This window comes from Corvus cornix, chromosome 12, assembly GCF_000738735.6.
Source record: "Corvus cornix cornix isolate S_Up_H32 chromosome 12, ASM73873v5, whole genome shotgun sequence".
Classification (NCBI taxonomy): domain Eukaryota; kingdom Metazoa; phylum Chordata; class Aves; order Passeriformes; family Corvidae; genus Corvus; species Corvus cornix.
Genome location: NC_046342.1, coordinates 8,446,905 through 8,467,808, shown reverse-complemented (window position 1 = coordinate 8,467,808; position 20,904 = coordinate 8,446,905). Strand labels below are relative to the sequence as shown.

The 20,904-nt window shown below is 39.6% G+C and overlaps 1 protein-coding gene and 1 long non-coding RNA gene across 30 annotated transcripts in view; one reads left to right on the top strand and one right to left on the bottom strand.

Annotated features, from left to right (window-relative positions):
- The window catches only part of LOC104683273 (sarcolemma associated protein), an 83,787-nt gene extending 69,373 nt beyond the window's left edge, over positions 1-14,414 (bottom strand). For all 29 annotated transcript variants that reach the window (XM_039558927.1, XM_039558926.1, XM_039558942.1 and 26 more), the window contains exons 1-2: positions 14,334-14,414; positions 12,864-14,214 (exon numbers count right to left, since the gene is read on the bottom strand). In XM_039558927.1, coding sequence (XP_039414861.1) covers positions 12,864-13,061 — 198 coding nt within the window. In that variant the 5' untranslated portion in view covers positions 13,062-14,214; positions 14,334-14,414. The remainder of the gene's footprint in view (positions 1-12,863; positions 14,215-14,333) is intronic.
- Positions 14,415-15,395: 981 nt separating this feature from the next.
- LOC120410658 lies at positions 15,396-19,762 on the top strand. The gene is made up of 2 exons (XR_005602958.1): positions 15,396-16,382; positions 16,892-19,762. It is a non-coding gene; the product is annotated as an uncharacterized LOC120410658 (long non-coding RNA).
- Positions 19,763-20,904: the final 1,142 nt, after the last annotated feature.

Here is a 20,904-nt window from a genome sequence, read left to right as displayed (position 1 = left end):
AAGCGTTGTGAAAAACAGACAGGTAACTCTTTTAAAAATCTGCAATTCTTTTCATCCCAAAGACTGGAAGGAAGAAAGGACCAACATTACAGACAAGGGAGGTGAAGTCTAAGTTTAGTTGTTTTAAGAATGGCCCAAGTGTGAGAATAAACATGAAAAGGATAGGATGAATGATGGACCAGTTATGCAGAAGGGCTTACCTGGCATTTGACAACTGGTTTAGAAATATTCTGTGCACCCATAACCTTTTCTGCCATAGATTTGTTCTTACTTCTTCAGTTTTGTCAAATACCTTCCTAAGAATCAGTATTTTGCAGAACATTTTATTTCACCATCTCAACTAGAAAAAATAAAGGGAAATTTAATTCCACAATCTGAAGTATCTCATTTTCTAATGGTAATATACATACATTAAAAATGAAAGGAAGTTACTACCCAGCAATCGACAAAGAAACACAATACAGAGAGGAACTCCCTGCTACAGAGGCTTTAAGCCTCAAGAGGATCAGCTAAATCAAACAAGGAACACCCTACTCTGATGCTGGGGTTCATTGTGCTTTTTTGCTGCCTATTCCATTTCACTATTCCTGTTCAATTAGATTACTGCCCTAACGGTGGCAAGAGCATCTTGCTCTAAGTAAGTGTTACCACCAATATTTTCAGAAACATGTAGGTTCTGTGACCTCGGATTTTCTAAAATATCTTTTCACTGTACAATGTAAGCTGACAAGATTTTGTTCTATGCTATTTGCTTTAGTCGTTCTGTCTAAGGCACTAGAAAGCACAGAGGAACACAGGAATCGATAGTGAAAAAAGTACCTTTTGAATTGGAACAAAATCCTGTAGAAGAGTAGAACTGAAACTGAAAAGCAAGAGTTCTCTCTGAATTGCAGCTCTGAGTTTTGCAGCAAATAACAAAGACTCTATTCCACCACAGTTTTCATAATGCAATTTCTCATTAGCACTGTGGGAAGATGCAAGACATGCAGGCTTTCTGCTATGGGACATCTTTAACAGTTCTACCCAAGCAGAAAATCAACACATCTGAAAAAAACTGTTAACACCTTTATAAAGAACACTCATCCATGTCTATTCTCCAAAACCTGAAGCTCTAAAGCTGAAAAAGACTAAACGACTCAAGTATTTAAATGATAATGTTCTCAAAACTTTTAAGTTTGGCTTCATACACTGCTAGCATGTTAAACAAGTATGTTTATTATCATAATTCAGACATTTAAATTATAATACCCTTACTACGCCTCAAGTGTAGGCAGGTATCTAAGTGTTTTACACTGTAAACAAGCCACATTTAACTGAATTTACCACTTGTGATTATATAAAATAAAGATACAAGACATTCCTCTCATCATAATCCTTCTTCAAGCAAGGTCACAGACCTCTTTCCAAAGGCTTGTTTATCAAAGCAGATAAACTTTCTCCTCCCTCTCTTAAGATGCCAGCAAACAACGCTCATACTTCAAAGGCTGCATTAAAAAGGCAAGTACAGCTCATACTCTTTCAAATGCTCAGAAATACAATGCATGAGGGAAATAAGGAGCTCACTTCCACCAGCCTACATCTACACAGCATATGCATAAACCCAAAGAACCCTGCTAAGATGTCGAAATGGCCCTCAGACCTGTTCATGAACACAACTGATAAAAGTGCACTCCTGACAGATGTTTGAGTAAATGTAGTGTACCTAACACCTATCTGATTTTGTGGTCATTTATTACTGGTGTGCTTTTCTTCCACTGACATGGGACATTTCATCAAGAATTATTAAAAGCACTGACAGAAATTCTACTACTTTGGAATATAATAACAACAACTACTACTATTACTACTATGCTAGTACTTAATGAAAACAATGAAGTTAAAAAATACCAAGAAAGAAACAGTGATGGGGGAAAAAAAACCACAAACCCAAACAAATGGAAGATGCCCCATCCCTGGAACTGTTCAAGGCCACGTTGGATGGGGCTCTGCGCAACCTTGTCTAGTGGGGGGTGTCCCTGCCCATGGCAAGGGTGTTGGAATTAGATCATCTTTACAATCCCTTCCAACCCAAACCGTTCTGTGATTCTCTCATCAGCAGCAGGTTGGTCCTGTCCATTCACCGTATCTAGCTTTATGGAAAGGAACCCCCAGAGCAGGAGTTATATGGGTCAAAAATAACAAAAAAACCTGAATTGTCCCATTTTTCATATTTGACTCAGTACACTCACTAAAGTCCTTTTTCATGTCCTAGCAATTACACTGTCACTGCTAATAGTAAAATAAAAAAAGTTGGCCACTTCTTATGTTCCAAAATATTTGTTTTGCTTGTGACTTTTTTTATTTGTGAATTCAGGCAGAACTTTCCAAAGTTACAACTTCTTTTCAGACAGAAGAGACTGTACCTAGAAAGCTGATTTGCCTGTTTTCTTTTTTTCTGTCTCCACTGTCTCACCCATTAAATATAAATATGAAACATAATTTTTATATATTAAATATAACCAGTTTTGAAATAAAAATGCATGTTAACAGTGTCTGTAAACACAATAATTAAACTTTAAGGTTAAGAACATTTTCTGCCCATATATGATCACAAATTTGCATTTTAAAATCCTGCCACTACTACTGTCCCATGAAAAAGAATACTTGGGACACCTCAGCATGAGTGTAGCAGTTGAAAAAAAATACCTCTTCCAAATGTCTGCAAGTATAACCAAGCACTTATTATTTCTTAAATCCTTCTATTGTCTGAAGAGTTTTGGTCTGGACAAGACAAAATAGTCTCTACTCAGCTTTCCTCCCCCATAAAATAACTGTCTGAAGCAATATTGAAAGCAGAATGGTTCAACATACTTTCTAGATTTGAGGCACAACACCAGCAAGCAGATCTAGTCACTGAAATAATGTTACAAAATTACAAGTACCCTAACATTAGACTCAAAACTACACCTTCATAAAAGGCTTTAAAGGATATTACAAAGCAATTATTTACAAAACAGCAATTATAAAAGAAGATGCATACAGCAAGTTTAAACTATAAAGCACATCAAAGAGAGTACAAGTTACAGATCTCAAAATGAAGCATAGTAGTCATCAAGATCCTTTAATATTAGTTTATAAAACTCAGATCATCATCTAAAATTTATCCAGTAACACTTATCCTGGGAAGGCTCAACACTAAGCTGTGTGGGAAAGGAAGGAAGCAAAATGAGTACACTTGGATTTGATAACCAGGGGAGACCAAGAAAACCCCTCTTACCTGCACATCTGCATACAAAATCGTTCAAGTACAGGCACATTTATACTGACCTGTGAAGCAGGCAAAATCCCAGAACAGGGTGACCTAAGGAGCCCCCAGGAATGCAGTCTGAATGTCCCAGAGTGGCTCTGGGACAGCTGTGGCAGGACAGCTGTGTTGGTGCAGGGTTTTGCCAAACTAACCCTTCCCAAGCCCACTTCTGGAACATGGGATAAGGGAAGGTCAATCTGCAGCTAAAATGTAGATCTGCATTAAACTTATCAGGAAGTAATACCCTGCAACAGGATGGATGTACAACCTGTGCTGATCTCAGTCAGTGAGGCAGCATGTGTACAGAGATTCCAAATGAAAATACGCATTTTGAAAGGAAGGTTATCCTTGTTTGTTGACACAGTGCATTTGTTCAAGTACAAAAACCTCCAGAAACATTTTTCTCTCTGTTTACTTGCAAGTTAGAAGTTATCTAAACACAGCACATATACTTTTGACTTTCTAATTTAGAGTCATTCATAAATGTAACCAAAGATCAGAATGACGCCATGGGTAAAGAGCATTCAAATAGACTTAGAACATCCACATGCCTTTCTGTGTTATAGGTAACATATTATTAATATAAATAGCAGCCTATCAGTCCTTCCCTCAATTACATAGAAAGGGCTCTGTTCATATACCAAATCACTGGCCTTCACTGTCACAGACAATATTTAGATACCTACCAAAGCTCTGCTTAAGCAGCACAACCAGTAGCTTTACCTAACATCAACTAGCTAAGGAGATTGCAAAAACAAACAAACCCTTTCCATGACAATTTGTATTCCTGACTTTCTCTAACAAGTGCTGGAATATGCAGTCAATGAAAAGTCCTCAAAGAGGAAGATGAAAAAAAAAAAATTTCCCCTTTGAGTTCTTAAAAAGGAAGTAGTGGTTGACAGCTATAAGTGAAAGTGTAGTATTATTTCCACCCTTATGGAATTAGGAGTGGAACTGGGAACATTCATGACCTTCATTTAGTGCTTCCCTTCCTCCAGAAATTATTTTAAAATTTCCTGACAAGTTTTCGTGGTAATTTTAAATTGCACTATAAAAGAAGTACTCCAGGTATGCATAATACTGAATTCTATCTAGACATACATATACTGGAAGCTAGAAACATAACTTAAGACAACAGCAACACAGGCTAATCTACCAGCTAATACGCCTGACACTGACCTCAGAAGCTTATTTCCTGGCAGGGATTAATTCTGTACACAAAATCCTCTACCAAGTCCACAAGCAACCTCAACTCATTAGAGCTGCTGTGGCCCAGCAGACTGGACCAGACAATCTCCTGAGGTCCACAGCAGCCTTAGTTATCCTCTGCCAGTTCATCCATGCCATAGAATTTGCTGTCCTTGTTCACAGTATTGTAACTTCCCTTCAAGTAGATACCACCTTAGCTACTTAATGACCTAAAGTTCTGGAATCCATAGAAACAAAAGAAACTCCATCAAACTTATTATTTGTCTCTTAAAAATATGTGCTAATATTGTCATAACCTTAAAAATCCTCTGGCATCCAGCAAGAGGAATCCCTGTAATGATAGCAAATAAACAACAAGGAGTTGCTATTACCTACAGAGATCAAAGACCTGCAAAAAATAACTTGGCTGCAGAATGGATTCTTCCACAATCAGATATAAAAAACAAAGTTTTTTTTTTTAATAACAGAGCTCAACATGTGAAGAATTACAAATAATTCACTATGCCTCCTGAAAGCTTTCAGATTCTTCAAGCACCTGGAAGCAATAAGTATACGTGCAAAACCCAGCAATGCCAGAATAAAATCACAAGTAACACTACGGAAACTGATTTGCAATTCTATTGCCCCTAAGTTCTGGCATAACTATCACAGCTAGCAACCAAAAAAAAAAAACCAGAGAATGACAGCTAATTGTGCCACGAGTTACTGGGAAAGGTCACCAGAATACTAAAAGATAAAAAGGTAGGCAGGCTAAAAGCTCAGCTTTGCAGAACCAAGAGATCTGGCTTCTAACCTACATAATTAAGAATTACACTTCATGAAAAAACATTTTTAAAAAAAACAGAGAGCAAGGCATAATTATCAAACTCTGCTGGGGTGGGGTTAAACAAGAAGAAAAACCACTTACAGAACATTGACACTAGGGCAAAGACTAAGTTTTAGACAAATCTAGGTTTAAACTTAATCTCACTCAACTTCCAAAAAACTTCCAACTTTGGAAAAGTTCCAGTTAAGAGCAAAAACTTCCATATCAGATAAGACTAATGACATATGCAGACAGCAGCAGCCAGTACCAAGTGTCTCCAAAAGAACTTGCTGTGCAAATATCTATCTGGTCCATTACAGAGCTTTTCATCTTGGATTTGAAACATAAGCATTTCAATTCCTTCCTTTAAAAAGGGTATTACTCAATACATGGTTACAAGCATCCGTAACTTTTCTATTTTAAGCTCTTGCATTTATTTTATTTTTATGGAAGAAATACTACAGGTGTAATTATGAGAATATGCGGCACTAATAACTTAATTCTTAGGTTTCTATTCATTACTCTCTTAACACAAGAACAAAAGGTCACCCTTCTGTTCTGATATAGTTTTTATACATACATGAGACATTGTATGCTTTCTGTATTGAAGACTTTCCGTAATAAATATTTTCAACACACTTGAATTATCATGTAAAAACGAAAACTAAACAAGATATTCCCACTGGGGAAAAACTTACTTTAACAGCAGCACAATACTGTCAATATTTTTTGTATTTAGTTACAAGTTCTCCTGTTTTACACTATTAGGACATTTGCAATTGAGCCCATCTCACTATCAATTCTTCAGTCTTTCCAATAGTTGGTTAATGTTATTTTATAACCCAAAAGTTCTATGAATAGCACATATTTCCCTCCATTACACACCACAGTTCAACTATCAATACTGTAACGCTCCTTAGCTCTGTAAAGATTTTATAAATTCCTCATGCCCTAAACTACCCTGGATTAATCCCAGTATGTTTTATGTTTACTTTTTACAAAAGTAAAAAAAAAAAAAAAAAACAAAAAAGGTCAAACTCCTGCTAGCATTTTCTGTGTTTTTCCACTCAACTACAGTGTTACTACAGGATTTTGGACTTTCTATTATAAGCCTGCTGGAAGTTCATCATTTATTTATACTTTCTCAAGACTGAAATAAACTCTAAAGCATTGCTCAATCACACACAAGTCTGGTACAACACAACAGGAAAATTGTATCAAATTAATTGTCTGGCTCCAGCACAATGATTTTCCTTTTCAAGGAGGAAGCTGTTCTGGGCCTCTGGCAGACAGATATGTCTTCTTGCAAGATGGTACAATCCAACCCATCTCTCTGCCTGATGTTCCCACTCCTAGAGCAGACTGAAAAAACACTTGCCTATATTCAACAAAAATGTGACAATGCTGAGCCTTCTTCCAACAATTCTGCCACAAGCAGAAACATTTCTGCAAAGACAGACAAGTTGGGAACACTAATGCATTGTCACAGCAAGATCTAACAAAATTCAGAGCTCTTGGATAACCCAAACTCTCAGCAAGTGAGCAACATTAACAGGAAGCAAGTACTAATGTGATTCAAAAGAAAATCCTGAGACAACAATCAATCATATAATTTAGCAGCAATAGACTGTAAAATTGCTAGCTATAGGGATGGAGACAGCATTCTTCCTTCCTTTTCACTGGCCTGGTTCCACAAACAACAATCATTTTCACTTTATGTTATCTATTAAAAGAAATGACAAAACCCAAAATGCAACAAAACAGCTGAGTATGTATCAACACATTTTGCAGAATTCTAGCTAGATCAGACTCAAATCAACACAACCAAAGTAACACAATGACACAGACACTCCTCACCCACATGGCCCTTCACAGCATACATAAATGCAATTACTTTCATTAGATAAATAAGCAAATGAAGCTGTTGCATTTATTTAAAAAAATGAGAAGATAAAGCCAAATCAAAGTATTTCTCCAGTGCCATGTAAATCCACCTGTTAACAATCATTGGATCGCCCAACTAACACGAAAAAGTAAAAATCAAGAACAACTTTATATAATCGAAGTGTAGGGAAGCAAGGTTTTGCATTTATAAGCCTGGGACCAGGAGCAAACCCAAACCATCCCATTACAGATCTAAGAAAAACACATTTTCTGGCCTTCACTCTGGCTAAGTAACCTGATTCATTTGAGGTTTGTAAAAATTCATTTCAAATACAAAAGGGATTTTTGTTTGTTTTTAAAGCCTAATCAATGTGTTGGTGTTCCTGGCTCAGGAGAGATGCATCATGACTGCAATGGATCAGCTCCAAGAATTACAGTATTAACTCTGCAGCAGTGGCTCTAGATGGTATCTCTGCAGGGAAATCCTTGTCAGCACTGACTTACCTCTACTATAAATGGCTGCCCGCACTCCTACACCAGCTTCTAAAACCATGGTGCTGAAGTTTGTCAAAAGCAAGAGCTCCCTACCTCATACTATTCTCATGATGATATCAGTATAAAATTGGATGGTTCTTTCAGGGTGAAAAGCACTTACGTAAAAATATTAACAGGTGTATGTAAGGGCTGCCTGACATCAACCTCTTACAGAGGCACCCAAGCACTGGAGTTTCACCTTAGTGCATTACGGCAGATCCCCACGTCAGTCCCCCAGGGCACTTGGAACACATATTCAATGTTTGGAAGATAAAGTGTCTTCAATGTTTGGAAGATAAAGTGCCCCCACTGCAGATGGTAACCATACAGCTACATCAAGAGTACTGAAAAATAAAATATCTGTACATCTCTCAGACAACAATCCTAACAGAAAGCTGAAAAGATATAATAGAGGAAAAAACAAATAACAGACATGGCATCTATCGAAATAAGAGCTACTGATACATGAGAAACTAAACATCCCTTACATAGATAAACACTAAATAGGCCAGAGTATCACACAGGAATCTCTACTGGAAGCAGCAGGAAAAAACCTCCCACCAAAACCCTACAATTCCAAATACCATTTTTCATATCCCACTTAGTTTTTTAAGATAAATTTACTAAAATACTTCTGAACTAACAGAATGTCCAGAGAAAATGTTCTGTACTTCCTGAATCGTGCCAAGTTCTTGATATCCACAAAACATTTTATGTCATGTTAAGTGAGCAACATATTTCCTCTTTACAAATTTCGTTTGCTCTCTTTCATATCAATTTACTTTTATCCCTAGTACAATACAGCACAAAGAAAAACTATCTAATCTCAGCTCCTGTTTGTCAATGTAATTCTTACACTAGTCGTCCAAAATTAGATGAAGTATGCTAGATAGGGTCCAGTAAGCTGCAAGGGGTTCTTCCTTTGCAAGTGCAGCCTCCGCTGTTTGTCCTCGGGTTCCTGTCTGCCGTTCACTCAGCACAGCCAAGGCCCTGCGGGCAGCCCTGCCCTTGAGCAGATCAACTCAGCCCCCACACCAACACTCACAGGCTCGGTGTCGTCCCCAAACACGACCAGAGTAAACTGCACTGTGTCCTTCAGATCACAACGTTAAACAGGCTGTACCTTTGGGCTGGTTGTTTTGAGTTGCTGGAGTTTGGGTTTTCTTGTTGGATTTTTGGCTGGTTGTTGTTTTGGGTTTTGTTTTTTGAAGGGTTTTTTTTAAGGGGGGGAATCTGTTTTGTGTTTGTTTTCTTTAAAGAAGAGGGTGCTCCCTGCAGGACGTATTTTGTAGTATTTTTATCTCACATATTTTAAATCTAGAAGCCAGAAAGCACAGCTTTAATCAATTTCATTTACTATTACGGGGATTATGGATTTCAATATAGTTAGCATTTATGTCACCAAGATACGAATGTGCTCAATTCATATCCACTTTGAGTTAAATGAAAACAATAGTATTAGCTACCATTAACACATCAACTTGTGCCTACACGGTTTTTTTCACTTATTACAAATGACCAGTTCTTTGGAGTGCTTTTGCTCTAAGAAAATACTTTATTTTTCACAGTTTCTCAGAGCATTTGGTAAACTGTGGCAATGAATTCCCTATAAAAGGTACTTATAATAGCAACTCAAAACAATCTAAGGCACTGAATAATTCCAGATTTTGAAAGCCTGGGTATCTGTTGGAAGCTTCAGGTTTCTACTAAAAGCTTCTAAAACATCTGTCAGAAGCATTTCAGCCTGGAAGCCACATACAAATTCTCAAGGGTTTTCCACTTGTTTGTTTTCAAAAATGAAAACAAAACCCAAAAAACCAAGTTTAAGATTATTTCAGTTACGCAATTTTTAAGAGCTTCTTCCCATATGCAGTGATATGAGCTGAACAAACATATTTAGATTTTGTGAACTATAGCCCACTTTTTCTTTTGCTTTGATTCACACTTTTTGGAACACTCCATGCTCAGCACAACATCTACTTCCTACATATCTAGTGAGTCACTTTTTCAGGCACCTCTAAAAAAACCCAGATTCATTACCTTGTAATTACTTTAAAAAAATAAAATCAAAATTAATTCTAAGCATAATATTCTAATGTTATCACTGCATGAAAAATCCACTAGTTAACTAGGAGTTATTATGCTGTATCTACAAACACAGGCAAAAAGAGGCATTGCACAGATTGTCTATAGAAGTACTACTAAGCACAGAAAAAGTTCAAGTACAGATAATCCCACCACCATCTCCTTCCACCTTAATCATATACATATTTAGGCTTAGATATTATGTTAAAAATATTTTTAAAAGCAAATCCAACTTTAAGTACCTGCTTTTAATTGGTATGTATCGGTAATCTCAAAAACTCATCCCACTTTCATCCTTAATAATGCTGGTGTTACATAGACATTATCTCCTTGGGCAAATAACTTTTTCCATGCATAATTAAAGTGCCTTTATACAAAGCAAACATTCACATCTTTCAACTGCAAGTAACATGTTATCTTCAGCTTGGTCTACTTATGTGACATATTTCAGCTTATGCCTTCCTCTGCCTAAGGAAAAAAAATTTGTACTACTTTCCTTGGCATTGCTTACTGCTGCTCCCTCTCTGCAGGTTCTACCCCTATTTACAGATGATATCGATAAAATTGTTTACAGACTATGTAGTAAACAGGATCACTCACATGATTCACTAAACAAAATAAAACTCCAAGCCCTCAGGAAAAAACCAAAGAGTATGAGAGTATAACTGAAAGGCAGTTCAAGGGGCAGCACAGAGACTGGACTGAGTGACTGGTAATGCCAGAAACTGGTATTGCCAGAGTCCACAACTTACGAAACTGTAGCCCCAGATCATTCATGAACCATTTTGAAATATCTGAAGGTTTTTCTCATTACTAAATTAACATTTGAAGGTCTTTTATTTTTCAAAAAACCCAGAATTGATAAACATCCCATATATAAGCTTCTAAGAAATGTTTACAAATACTCTGACAAAAAGAATTTGTGCAGGTTTAAATATAGGTCATTGATAGGATAATGACAATTTGCTAAATGAGATGTGCTTATTAGCAGTTATGTAAACAATGATAATAGATGTTCCTGCATGTAAATGTTCTGGCATAATTTCATGGTTTTGTTTGCATTTTGAAAACACCACAGAATTTTTTAAGTAGTTCTTCTGATTCAAGATCAAGCCTGTGTTTATCAGTATCTTCTACCTGCCTTTTCACACCAGCATTTGATACCTATTATCTCTAATGGTGTATTTCCCCCTCTCCTCCAACTGGCTCATAATTTACCATTCAGACACTCAATCAGATGAAAGCCAGTCCATATTGCTAAGAAACAAGCACAGAATCTGAAATTCTCCACATTGCTCTACCAATGCTTTAAACCTTTTATAACATCACCACATTTAACATGCATCAGGAGTGGATTCCAGGGCATGATCCCAAACCCATTCTTTACTTGATCACTATGGCTACAGATCCCCACCTTGGCAATTTTCATCAGACCCCTGTCAAATCTTCACATGATGGTATCTCGAGAACTATTAAATACAATCCTCTTACTTACTACCACTATTAAGTTGCTATTTTAAAACAGATAAATGAGTAAGCACATAAATTTTTTACCTATATTAGAGAAGCCAGAGCTAACTGAAATTTAAAAACAAACAAAAAACCCCATAGCTGATGGTCTTTGAAGCTTATCTATCAGTTACCATATTTTCTCAACACTCAGTGCTTTGTCAAATTAACCATCTTGAATACGGCATACTGTTTGTAACCATATTAGAGCACATGGGGGTCTTAAAATCTTTTAAGTCATAAGAAATGTTGATAAAAAGCCACATGCATACTAATTTCTAATTTAAAGACAGCACAATAAATCGGAACATTTTACTTTGTTGAATCAAACAAGAAAGGTTAAAGACTAAACTTAAAGTATTTCAAGCACTTAAGTTTTCTAGAATCCAAGAATGCACATCACGCACACACAATAGAGCCAAAGCAGCGTGCTTAATGAAACGTTTAATACAGATAGCAGTTTGCACAATTACCTGCAGGTAACTTGAAAGCCATGCCATAATCCAGCCTTAGGAAATTAAATGCTTGTCTTGTCCCATCATGCCCAAGTATTGCATAACACAGGATAGCTAACAATGGAAGGTTAAGAACTTTGACTGCGTTGTACTGCTCCTCCTTCTGTGTCATACTACTGAAAAAATCTGCATTAATTACAGACCATATTATTCTTAAAATCCAGAGCTACACTGACTGCATTTCATAGAAGGGCTTGGTGTGAAGCTAAAATCCAGCTGATTTAGAGGATGTTAAGTTCTAGGGCATAACATCAATATATTTGGGAAAAAAATACAGTGCTGAGCAACTGTAGTCTGCACTCTGCTAATTTTTTTCTGGCTATTTAAAATTAACTTGACAGTCATTAAGTAAAACAACTTTACTTGTCCCAGTTCAATCCCTAGTGGACAAAACACGCACTACAGGACCCCTCAATTTCACTTAACAAGACTGCCAGACTTGTGAGAGGAACAGTTAAGAACACAGGATGTATTTTAAAACCATTTTCGCTATCAATAAGACTGTATCATGAGTGCCATTCATTACACTCCTGTTGCCAGTGATAAACTTTCTATCAGAACCAAACAAAATACTCCACAAAATTTCAAAAGGACAAGTAGGAAGAGTGCCAACCAAGCACAGTATCTTTTTGAAATCCGTTTTTCAACGCTCCTCACAATCAATTTACACACACAGATAAAACAGTAATTTCTCCGCATTTGAAAAAAATACTATTACACCCTATATCGATACAATGTGCTTTCACATTTGCATGACTCACCTCAAAATCACCTACTTCCAGCAATGAATAAGACACACGCAAGTCTTTCAGTACTCTAACCATTTTCAACTGTTCGTTTTATATACTTTTCATAATATTCAGTTTCTGCTTTGTAAGAAATTACCAACTTACCTGGAAAGTTATAATTTTAAAACAAATCTTACTCCTTCACTAGTCAACCATACTTACTACAGCAAAACCCAGAGTGATCTGCAGTCTACAGACACTTGCTAAAACAAATGTGCAGTTTCAGTGTTTTTAAATAAACACCTTACCTTGCCTGTCTTGTGATCAAACCAGACAAGAGCATGGTTCCTGGACAGCACCTTGCAATCAAATGTGGCGTTGTTCTGGGCTGGCCGGCAGCGAGCCACGGAGCGGCCGATCTTGACGGGCTCGTCCAGGTAAACATGACGCTCCTGAAACGGGTGGGAGTTCGGGCGGCAAGTGAAGATGGCCAAGGCTGAAGGCATCGAGGACAGATTGCGGTTGCCACACCAACCAGAGATGAAGAGAGCCTCTTCTGATGCAGACTGTCCTCCACAATTTTTAAAACACCTCCACAGCAACTTTATATTAAAGCAGGACAAATATTATCGTATGAGAGGCCTAACAACCCATTGTTTCAGTGTGTAAACTAATTCTGGCAATAATCCAGTGAAAAAGCCCCATTATGTCTCTTAACATCAGCAGTGGCCCAAAAAAAGTCTAAAACATACAACTTTCAATCCATCCTCCTCTGGAAGAACAGGAATAAGCATCTGATTCCTTCAGAGAGAAGCAAAGGCCCCGTGAAAGAAGGATACAATGTCTTAAATCCAAGTAGATGAGTCATACAAGTACTTTTGTTTGTAACCTCAACTGCCTTCTTTCCCCCCTCCTTCCGTAAACAACACTGACCAAAAGTCTGACCAATGCAACATGGAAGCAAGGAAAGGTTTAGGGAAGGGGGATGAAGGAGTAAGATTAGCGTCCTCTCTCACAGGGCACAGATCAGGAACTGGAAGGTGAATACAAAGCCCTCGCTTCACAACAGGGACCTACTGCTTTACACAGCAATCCGCATTTCACCATCTTCATGTGTTAAACCCCAGCAGAATAGGTGGTCCTCGATTTAGGATGCAGTGCGAGAGCTACACTGTTTTTCTCCCCTACACCAGATAAAGCTAAACTGGTCTACAGCTTCTGGGAGCCGCTCAGATAAGGAACTTGATAAGGCATAGAGAGGCTCCCAACTCTCCTTCTCCCGAGGACAAACCAACGCGTGGGAAGGGTCCTTGGGGCCGGCCTGCGAGGCGCGCTGACAGGTCGCTCCCCGGCGGCGGCTCTGGCTGGCGGCGGGGTCGGTGTGCGTCCCTCGGCGGCGGCTCCGCAGGGGCAGACGGCGGGGGCTGCCCCGGGAAGTCCCCGCCAGGAACCCCCGGCGCGGGGCGCGGCGGCTCCGCTCAGCCCCTCCGCAGGTGGCTACGCATGAGGCGGGCCCGCTGCGCACCCCCGCGCTCTCCGCCCGCCCAGTGCGGCTCCGCTGCCCCGGCGGCGGGAGAGGCCTGGCGGCCGGGCCCGGGCGCTCCCGCTCGGTCGCTCTGCCGCTCAGGCGGCCACCGGCCGCGGGAACTTTCCTCCGACCTGCGGGGCCGAAAACAAACCGGGTCAGCCTCGTCTCTCAGCGCGTCTCGCCGCGTCCCCTCAGCCCCGCATCGCGCGGCCCCGCGGGCGGCACGGGGCGCACCCCGCTCCCCCCTTACCTTGCGCGCAGCCGCCGCCATAGCGCCTGGAGCCCTTCCCGGTGTGGCCGCGGCGGCGGGGCCGGGGCGGGGCGGGGCCGGGGGCAGGCGGCGTGCGCACCGGCGGGCTCCGCGCATGCGCGTTGCGCGCGGTGAGGCTGCGGCAACTGGGGGGCCCCGCCCCGCTCCGGGCGCGCGGGGAGGGGGCGGCGGGATGGGCCGGGAGGGGAGAGGGGAAAAGGGAAAAGGGAAAAGGGCTGCTGCTCCTCCTCCTGGAAGGGCACGGCTGGGACGTGTTAGCACGGGGCAGGTCGCTGAGGTGAGTGAGCCGCGGCCCCGTGCCGTCGCTTTGCCGTCGCTGTGCTCAGCTCTGGGAGGGAGGGGACGAGCGGGGGCCGTCAGCCCTTATAAATAAGGGGGAGGGAACGGCGTGAAGTTGTGTCAGGGGAGGTTTAGGTTGGATTTTAGGAGAAGGCTCTTCACCCAGAGGGGGGTCGAGCACTCGAATAGGCTCCCCAAGACTGCCAGTTCACAAACCTTTTGGACAACGCTCTCAGGCACAGGGTGGGATTCCTGGGGCTCCCTGTGCAGCGCCAGGAATTGGACTCGATGATCTGATTCCAACTCAGAATATTCTGTGGTTCTGTGAAAGAGTGGAGCTTAGAGCAGGAGCTGGGGTGACACGTTCTCAGCAGAGCTTGCATGGGAAACTGCAGGAGTCTCCTGAACATCCTCCTGCTTTCCCTGTGCGCTTCTGGTGGTTTTATGATCCCAGATTAAAAACCTAGCGAGCCGCAGTGTGGTGTGATGTGTCCTGGGGCGGGAGGAATGCTGGCCATGTTTGCCATGTCTTGTTTCAGGTTGGCAGCTGGAGCAGGGGGACTCTTGGAGCAGTGGCTGCAGGGACAGGACTGAGGTGGGGTCACTGGTGCTGTGTCTTCCCTCAGTACGTCACGGAGCATCATCCAAGGTCATATTTATGCCCGTTTTCTAGAAGCCAAGGAAAGGTCGCTTGTCAAGGTCATGTGGTAGGCTGGTGCCAAACAAGTCTCTCCAGTCCAAATACATTCTTAATTCCATCATTGCCTGTAAAGCAAACAAGTGGAAATTGTGTGATATAAGATAGATGCTGGTAGTCGTGCCAGCACTATAATTACCCTGTGACAAGGTGTTAGGATTAGGGATATGGGAGGGTTCTCTGATGGCAGAAAGAGCTGGCAGCCGTGGAGGACAGGAGCGGAGCTGGGCCAGGCAGTTCAGCAGTGGATGAAGGGAAAGCAGCGATCGAGGTAAGGCAGTGCAGTGTGTGAGACAAAGCACAACTGGTGTGTTCTGAGTTGTAGGACAGTAAAATCTCAGGGCTGCCTTCATTTTTTTTCCCCTTTCTTTCTGACTGCACTGTGATTTGGGGAGGGGGTTTGATTTGTTACAGACTAATTTTTGTCCAACAATCCAATGAGAAAAAGACAGCAAAACCAGGCTGTAGCATCTGTGTTTGAAACAAAGAAATGAAATCCAAGATTAAAGACAAGTCTGATTTTATGAAGACAAAAACAAACAACTGATAGGTGGAAGCTTTAGAACTGTTTATCCATAGTTTTAATTCTCCTGACAGGGGCAAAAAAAAAATCTCGCACACCACTCCATGGCTTTCATCAGCTTATGAGATTGTACTACTGTGATAAATATAATTGTAATTTACTTTTACTAATTGTTTTAATAAGTGCAAATTCAGTGTGGCTGTTGCTTACAGCACACAAGGTGCCATAACTAATCAAAGGGAGAAGGAAAGGGGTATAAAAAGAAGATGGAGAAAGTGAGAATAAATTTAGGTCCATTAGGAGTTATATTTGAGGGAACCAGTTGCAAAAGTAGAAATAATTGAGAGCGCTTTGGAACTGCAAAGTGTAAAAAGTGGGAGCAAAGGGTACTACAGGTGTTGGAATTAAAAGAATGTTTCTGAGAGCATTTCCTGTATTTTTGTCTACATGTTTAATGGAGAAAGGAGACTGAAAGTAAAATTAGAGATGAAGACGATCCATTACCATCTATAGGACCTAAGAGAATCAGGTAAAACAATAAACTAAGCAGTGGATAACTTTCTCTGATGTTCTCTCTAAGTATTTATAATAACATAATAATAATGTAAGTATGTAATTTAAACTGTAAGCCACTGGAATACTATGTTTGCCTGAACCCTACTTCATCCCCTGGAGAAATTGCACTCTGACAATCTCTCAGGAAAGCAATGGTATGTGCCAGCTGCCTTTCTAGTTCTCTTTGGCACTGCCAAATGGCTCATGTAACAACTGAGCTGTACCCACTGCTCATCGAGAACATTAATTTGAGCCTTCCTTCTCTGCATGCGTGCCAGCTCTCAGAGGAGCTGCATGGGTGTAGTTACCCTCAGACTTTTTGACTCCTATTTCAAATTGCTTGATGAGTTCAGAAGTTATCAGGGGCAGAGTCATAGGCTAAAATGAAAACATAGAAAGCAGTTGCATTCTGAAATGAGGATACAATTATTGTATGGGTATTCTATGAAATGTCTGCTGCTTACCAGAAAGTGTCCTTCCCAGAACTGTGGAGAGCAACAGGTGGATGAGGATTTCTGTGTGAAGTGCTCGGCCGCTGTGCTGTGCTCAGAGGAGGAGGAGAAAGAGGAGGAGGAGGGAGGAAATGTCAGCCCCTGCTTCGTTTCTACAAACGCTGTCACACAGCTGAACCAGGCAGAGTACCTCGCAGCCATGTTAAGTAAGGGCAGCACGATCCCACTGTGTCCATCCTTTTTCCGGGCAGGAAGTCCATGAAAATGTTATGATAGCCATCATAGCTGAGGGTAGAAAGAGCCCTCTCCATAGCCATCTTGGGTAAGGGAAAGGGAGAGGAGGGGACTGTCACTGTCACATTTGTCCCCTAAAGAGCTGGTGGCTGTTTCAGGAACTTAAAATGCAGCTGAGGTAGTTTATGTGCATACCTGAAAAACATCTGGATTTTGGCTTGAGGGTGTTGAAGTTGTAATGACTTGATGAAAAATGAGGTGTTTTGCTGATGGAAGCCTATCGTGAATTCTGAGGTAACTGTAACTGACTCAAAAAGAAAAACACCAAGCAGCATTATAGGCAACTCAGTGCCACATTTCTGAGTACTGTGCAATGATGATCCAAAGGGCTACCAAAATAATTAATATGTATCAGACTAAGTTTTCACTGCAGAGGTATGAACCAGTTGCTTAGTGGGAGATGTTGATTCCAGAGAAATTGTTACATTTAGAATGACTGAGGCATGTCATGTATAGCAACAGTTCCGTTTCTAGTGTAAAAATTGAGATGCAAACTGATAGTGAAAGCTGAATAAACAGGTAAAGTTGGAGATGCAGTTTTCTACTGAGTTCTCATCCCTGAAATATTCATCAACAATTTATCCAATCAATTTTTTACTGATTTTCAGAAATACAACAAATTCCATGTATAATTGCCATACCACATTTAAAATATGACAGTCTAAGAAGGCATTTACTGCTGTATAGACCGGTGTGGAAACGTAAAGCAGAGTTTAAACTGTTACTTACATCCTTATGTATCTTTTGCAAAACAAGCTTGCCTCAGAAGTAGCTTCTAAAACATTCTGAACCAAGCTGCCAAAAAGTAAGGAACTGTTTCAGAGAAGTTTTCTCCAGTGTTTAAAAAATTGATTCTAATTATCACCCCAGATTTAGTGAACCAGTTACACTTTTTTATTTTAGTGCTATTATTGTTCTTTAGTTTCAGACTTATTTTCTGTTCATGATCTTTTAACTCTGACTGGTTATGTAAAGAACGATTACATTATTTTTCAGCATTAGTTTTGAAAAAATAAGCAACTTAGCCAGTTTAATCCTCTCTTGTCAGGTAGGTTCTCCATTTATTCCATTTTCTTTCAGATCCTTCCCTGCTCCTATTTCTGGTTTGCATTAAAAAAAAGATACAAGTATCCAGTATACAAATGAGTGTCTTACCAACATAATAGACAATTACATTAATGCAATATATGTAGTAAGCATATACTGAATATACTATTCAATTTACGTTATGTAACAAATATGAATGTTATACAATGATTTAAAATATATTATTTATGTACTATATATCCTATCCATTTATATATACAATGTACATTGCATAGTATGTTGATAATATATGTATTTGGTGTATATACATAAGTATAATGTAACATACATACCATTAATACATGTTATGCTAATACATAACTAATTTTACATGCAGTATTTTTTTCATTTCAAATCAAATCAGGCAAGTTAATGTATCTGGCATTTTCACTGCTTTATCATTTTAGCAGAACAGTCATCATGTGACCAGCTCTTATTTGCTTTTCTATTAATATATCAATTAAACAGTCAATATTAATATTGACTTTTTGAAATGTTTGATGTTTTCTGTGGCTGTTTGAAAAATAGAAAAGGTGCTTCAAAAATAATTACAACCTTTTTGTGTGTTTATTTGTTTTAAATGAATGTATTTATTAGACCAAATCTAATTTTCAAGTACAAATAAAATACTGCTTTAAACTGAAATCTCGAGGCGGGGGATGGAGGGGGAAGGTGAGATGAGCAGATGATGTTTATGCAGTTCTTTGGTGTTACTCTGTGGATGTGAGCAGTCTGCACAGTCACTCCCTGCTGAAGCTGATGGAACCTGGCCAGCCAGCAGCCAACACAACATTTGCTGCTACCTGATAGAAAGCATCCTGCTGAGAGAGGGGGGGACAGAGCCATGGAGATCACAGCTGTAGGAGCAAGATAGAGCATGGAAAAAAGGAAGGCAGGCTCAAACACTGAACAGTTGTGGATCTTTAGAACCTAGCTGTCCCACATAGGCCTTTGCTCATTTTTATTCTAGCAACTGACATCACAGGGCGTGCTTTTTCTAGAAGTCTCTCTTGTCCAAACCCTTCCAAATATTAACAGATGGCTGTACTTCTGCAAAACTAGGCTGAGTTCATGGAGATTTGTAAGGGCACATTCCATATGCAGAGCCCTAGTGTTTCATGAGGCTTTATTGCAAGAAGTAGCAAAATGCTCTCAATTAGTAGGTTCCCAACTCTGAATCAGTCTATCTTTTGTCCTGCACTGAGACTTCTTGAAGCAGAAAGCAGTCTCAGATGTTTCTAAATGTTGCAGAAATATTTTTTTTTCTTAACGTACATTCTTTCTCAATTGAAGAAGATAATCACAATTTATCAAAACTAAAATGTATATGAAATGGCTAGGTGAAAATCTTTCTGAACCAGCGTTTCCCTAGTTATTGGGAATGTCTCCAGTGGGTGAGAATCCTTTCTTCAGTACTTACCAAAGATTGTGTGTCTATTCTCTTAACTTTCTTCTGCCAAAACATTATTTGTTAAGCATCAGGTGGAATTAATTTACTGTTCAATAAAATGAGCAGAGCATATCACTCTTAGTAAGTACTTTATTCTTATTATTTCACATACACTTTTAATTGACATGAAAAAAATAGGGGCCAGCAAAATCTAGAAGTACATGCATGATGATAATAGCTAAAATTTTGGTTTGCCCATCACAGCAAGAATATAAGCAAGGGAAAGTATAAAAGTACAAACAAGGGAGGGCTTATAAGAAGCAGTGAGATGGAGTATTTTCTTAAACCAAGTGATAAAAGCTTTTGGCCAGGCTGTTTCAGTTCTTAAATGGGAACAGCAAATGAAATGCTACTGAGAATCATTGCGCTGAGTTGAACTTGATTAAGCTCAGTCTTAGTCATGTCTTTTTTTGGATGGTAATCTTTTACAGAATTCAGGAGTTAACTACTTGAAAAATCTGTGAGTGTTGCATGGTATCACTGTAAGATACATGAAGCAGCTGGAGATAGTGAGAATCTTCCTGTAGAGCCCTGCCTGAGGCTGCACACTGCAGAACCCCATTCCTATCTCAGTTTGTATCTAATATTCACTTTGCCACTAATGGTTTATGATAACTGAAGGCTCAAATTATATCCATGATATAATTTGATATCTCAAATTATTACCGTGCCATAATTTTGTCTGAGTTATATGTTTGTTATGCCTTTGTCTCGAAAATTACTCGAATGATCAAAGCATAGTTTAACTTCTAGCAGTTTGGTTTTGATAAACAAATGTTGTTAATGGGTCTTAAGGAAACAGTGCATCTAAGGAGTCCTAAAATTTTTTTAAGTATGTATAGATGTATTATTCTGGTTTTAATATTTACAACTCCTGTCGTGGAGAAAAAATGACATGTAGTGATTCAGGTAAGCAGCCTGTCTGCATCTACTGCTGCTGAAGCTGTTCTAGTAGCAGTCAACCAAAAGTCTAGTGTGAATAATTCGATAAAAAGAGGTCAGGAGTTTGGAGGGGTGCATGCATGACTTGTTTTTAATTTTTTTTTAATTAAATAAAATCGCTATTTAGCACTTTTAACTCTACAAAATGTTTCATAATGAAATATAAATAGCTGTTGGACTGTGCTAAAAGAATATTTGAAAGCTCTTACATTATTAAATAAAGAGCTTGGGCTTTGGCTAAGGCACTAAAAGAGGGTTTAAGAGATTTGGAT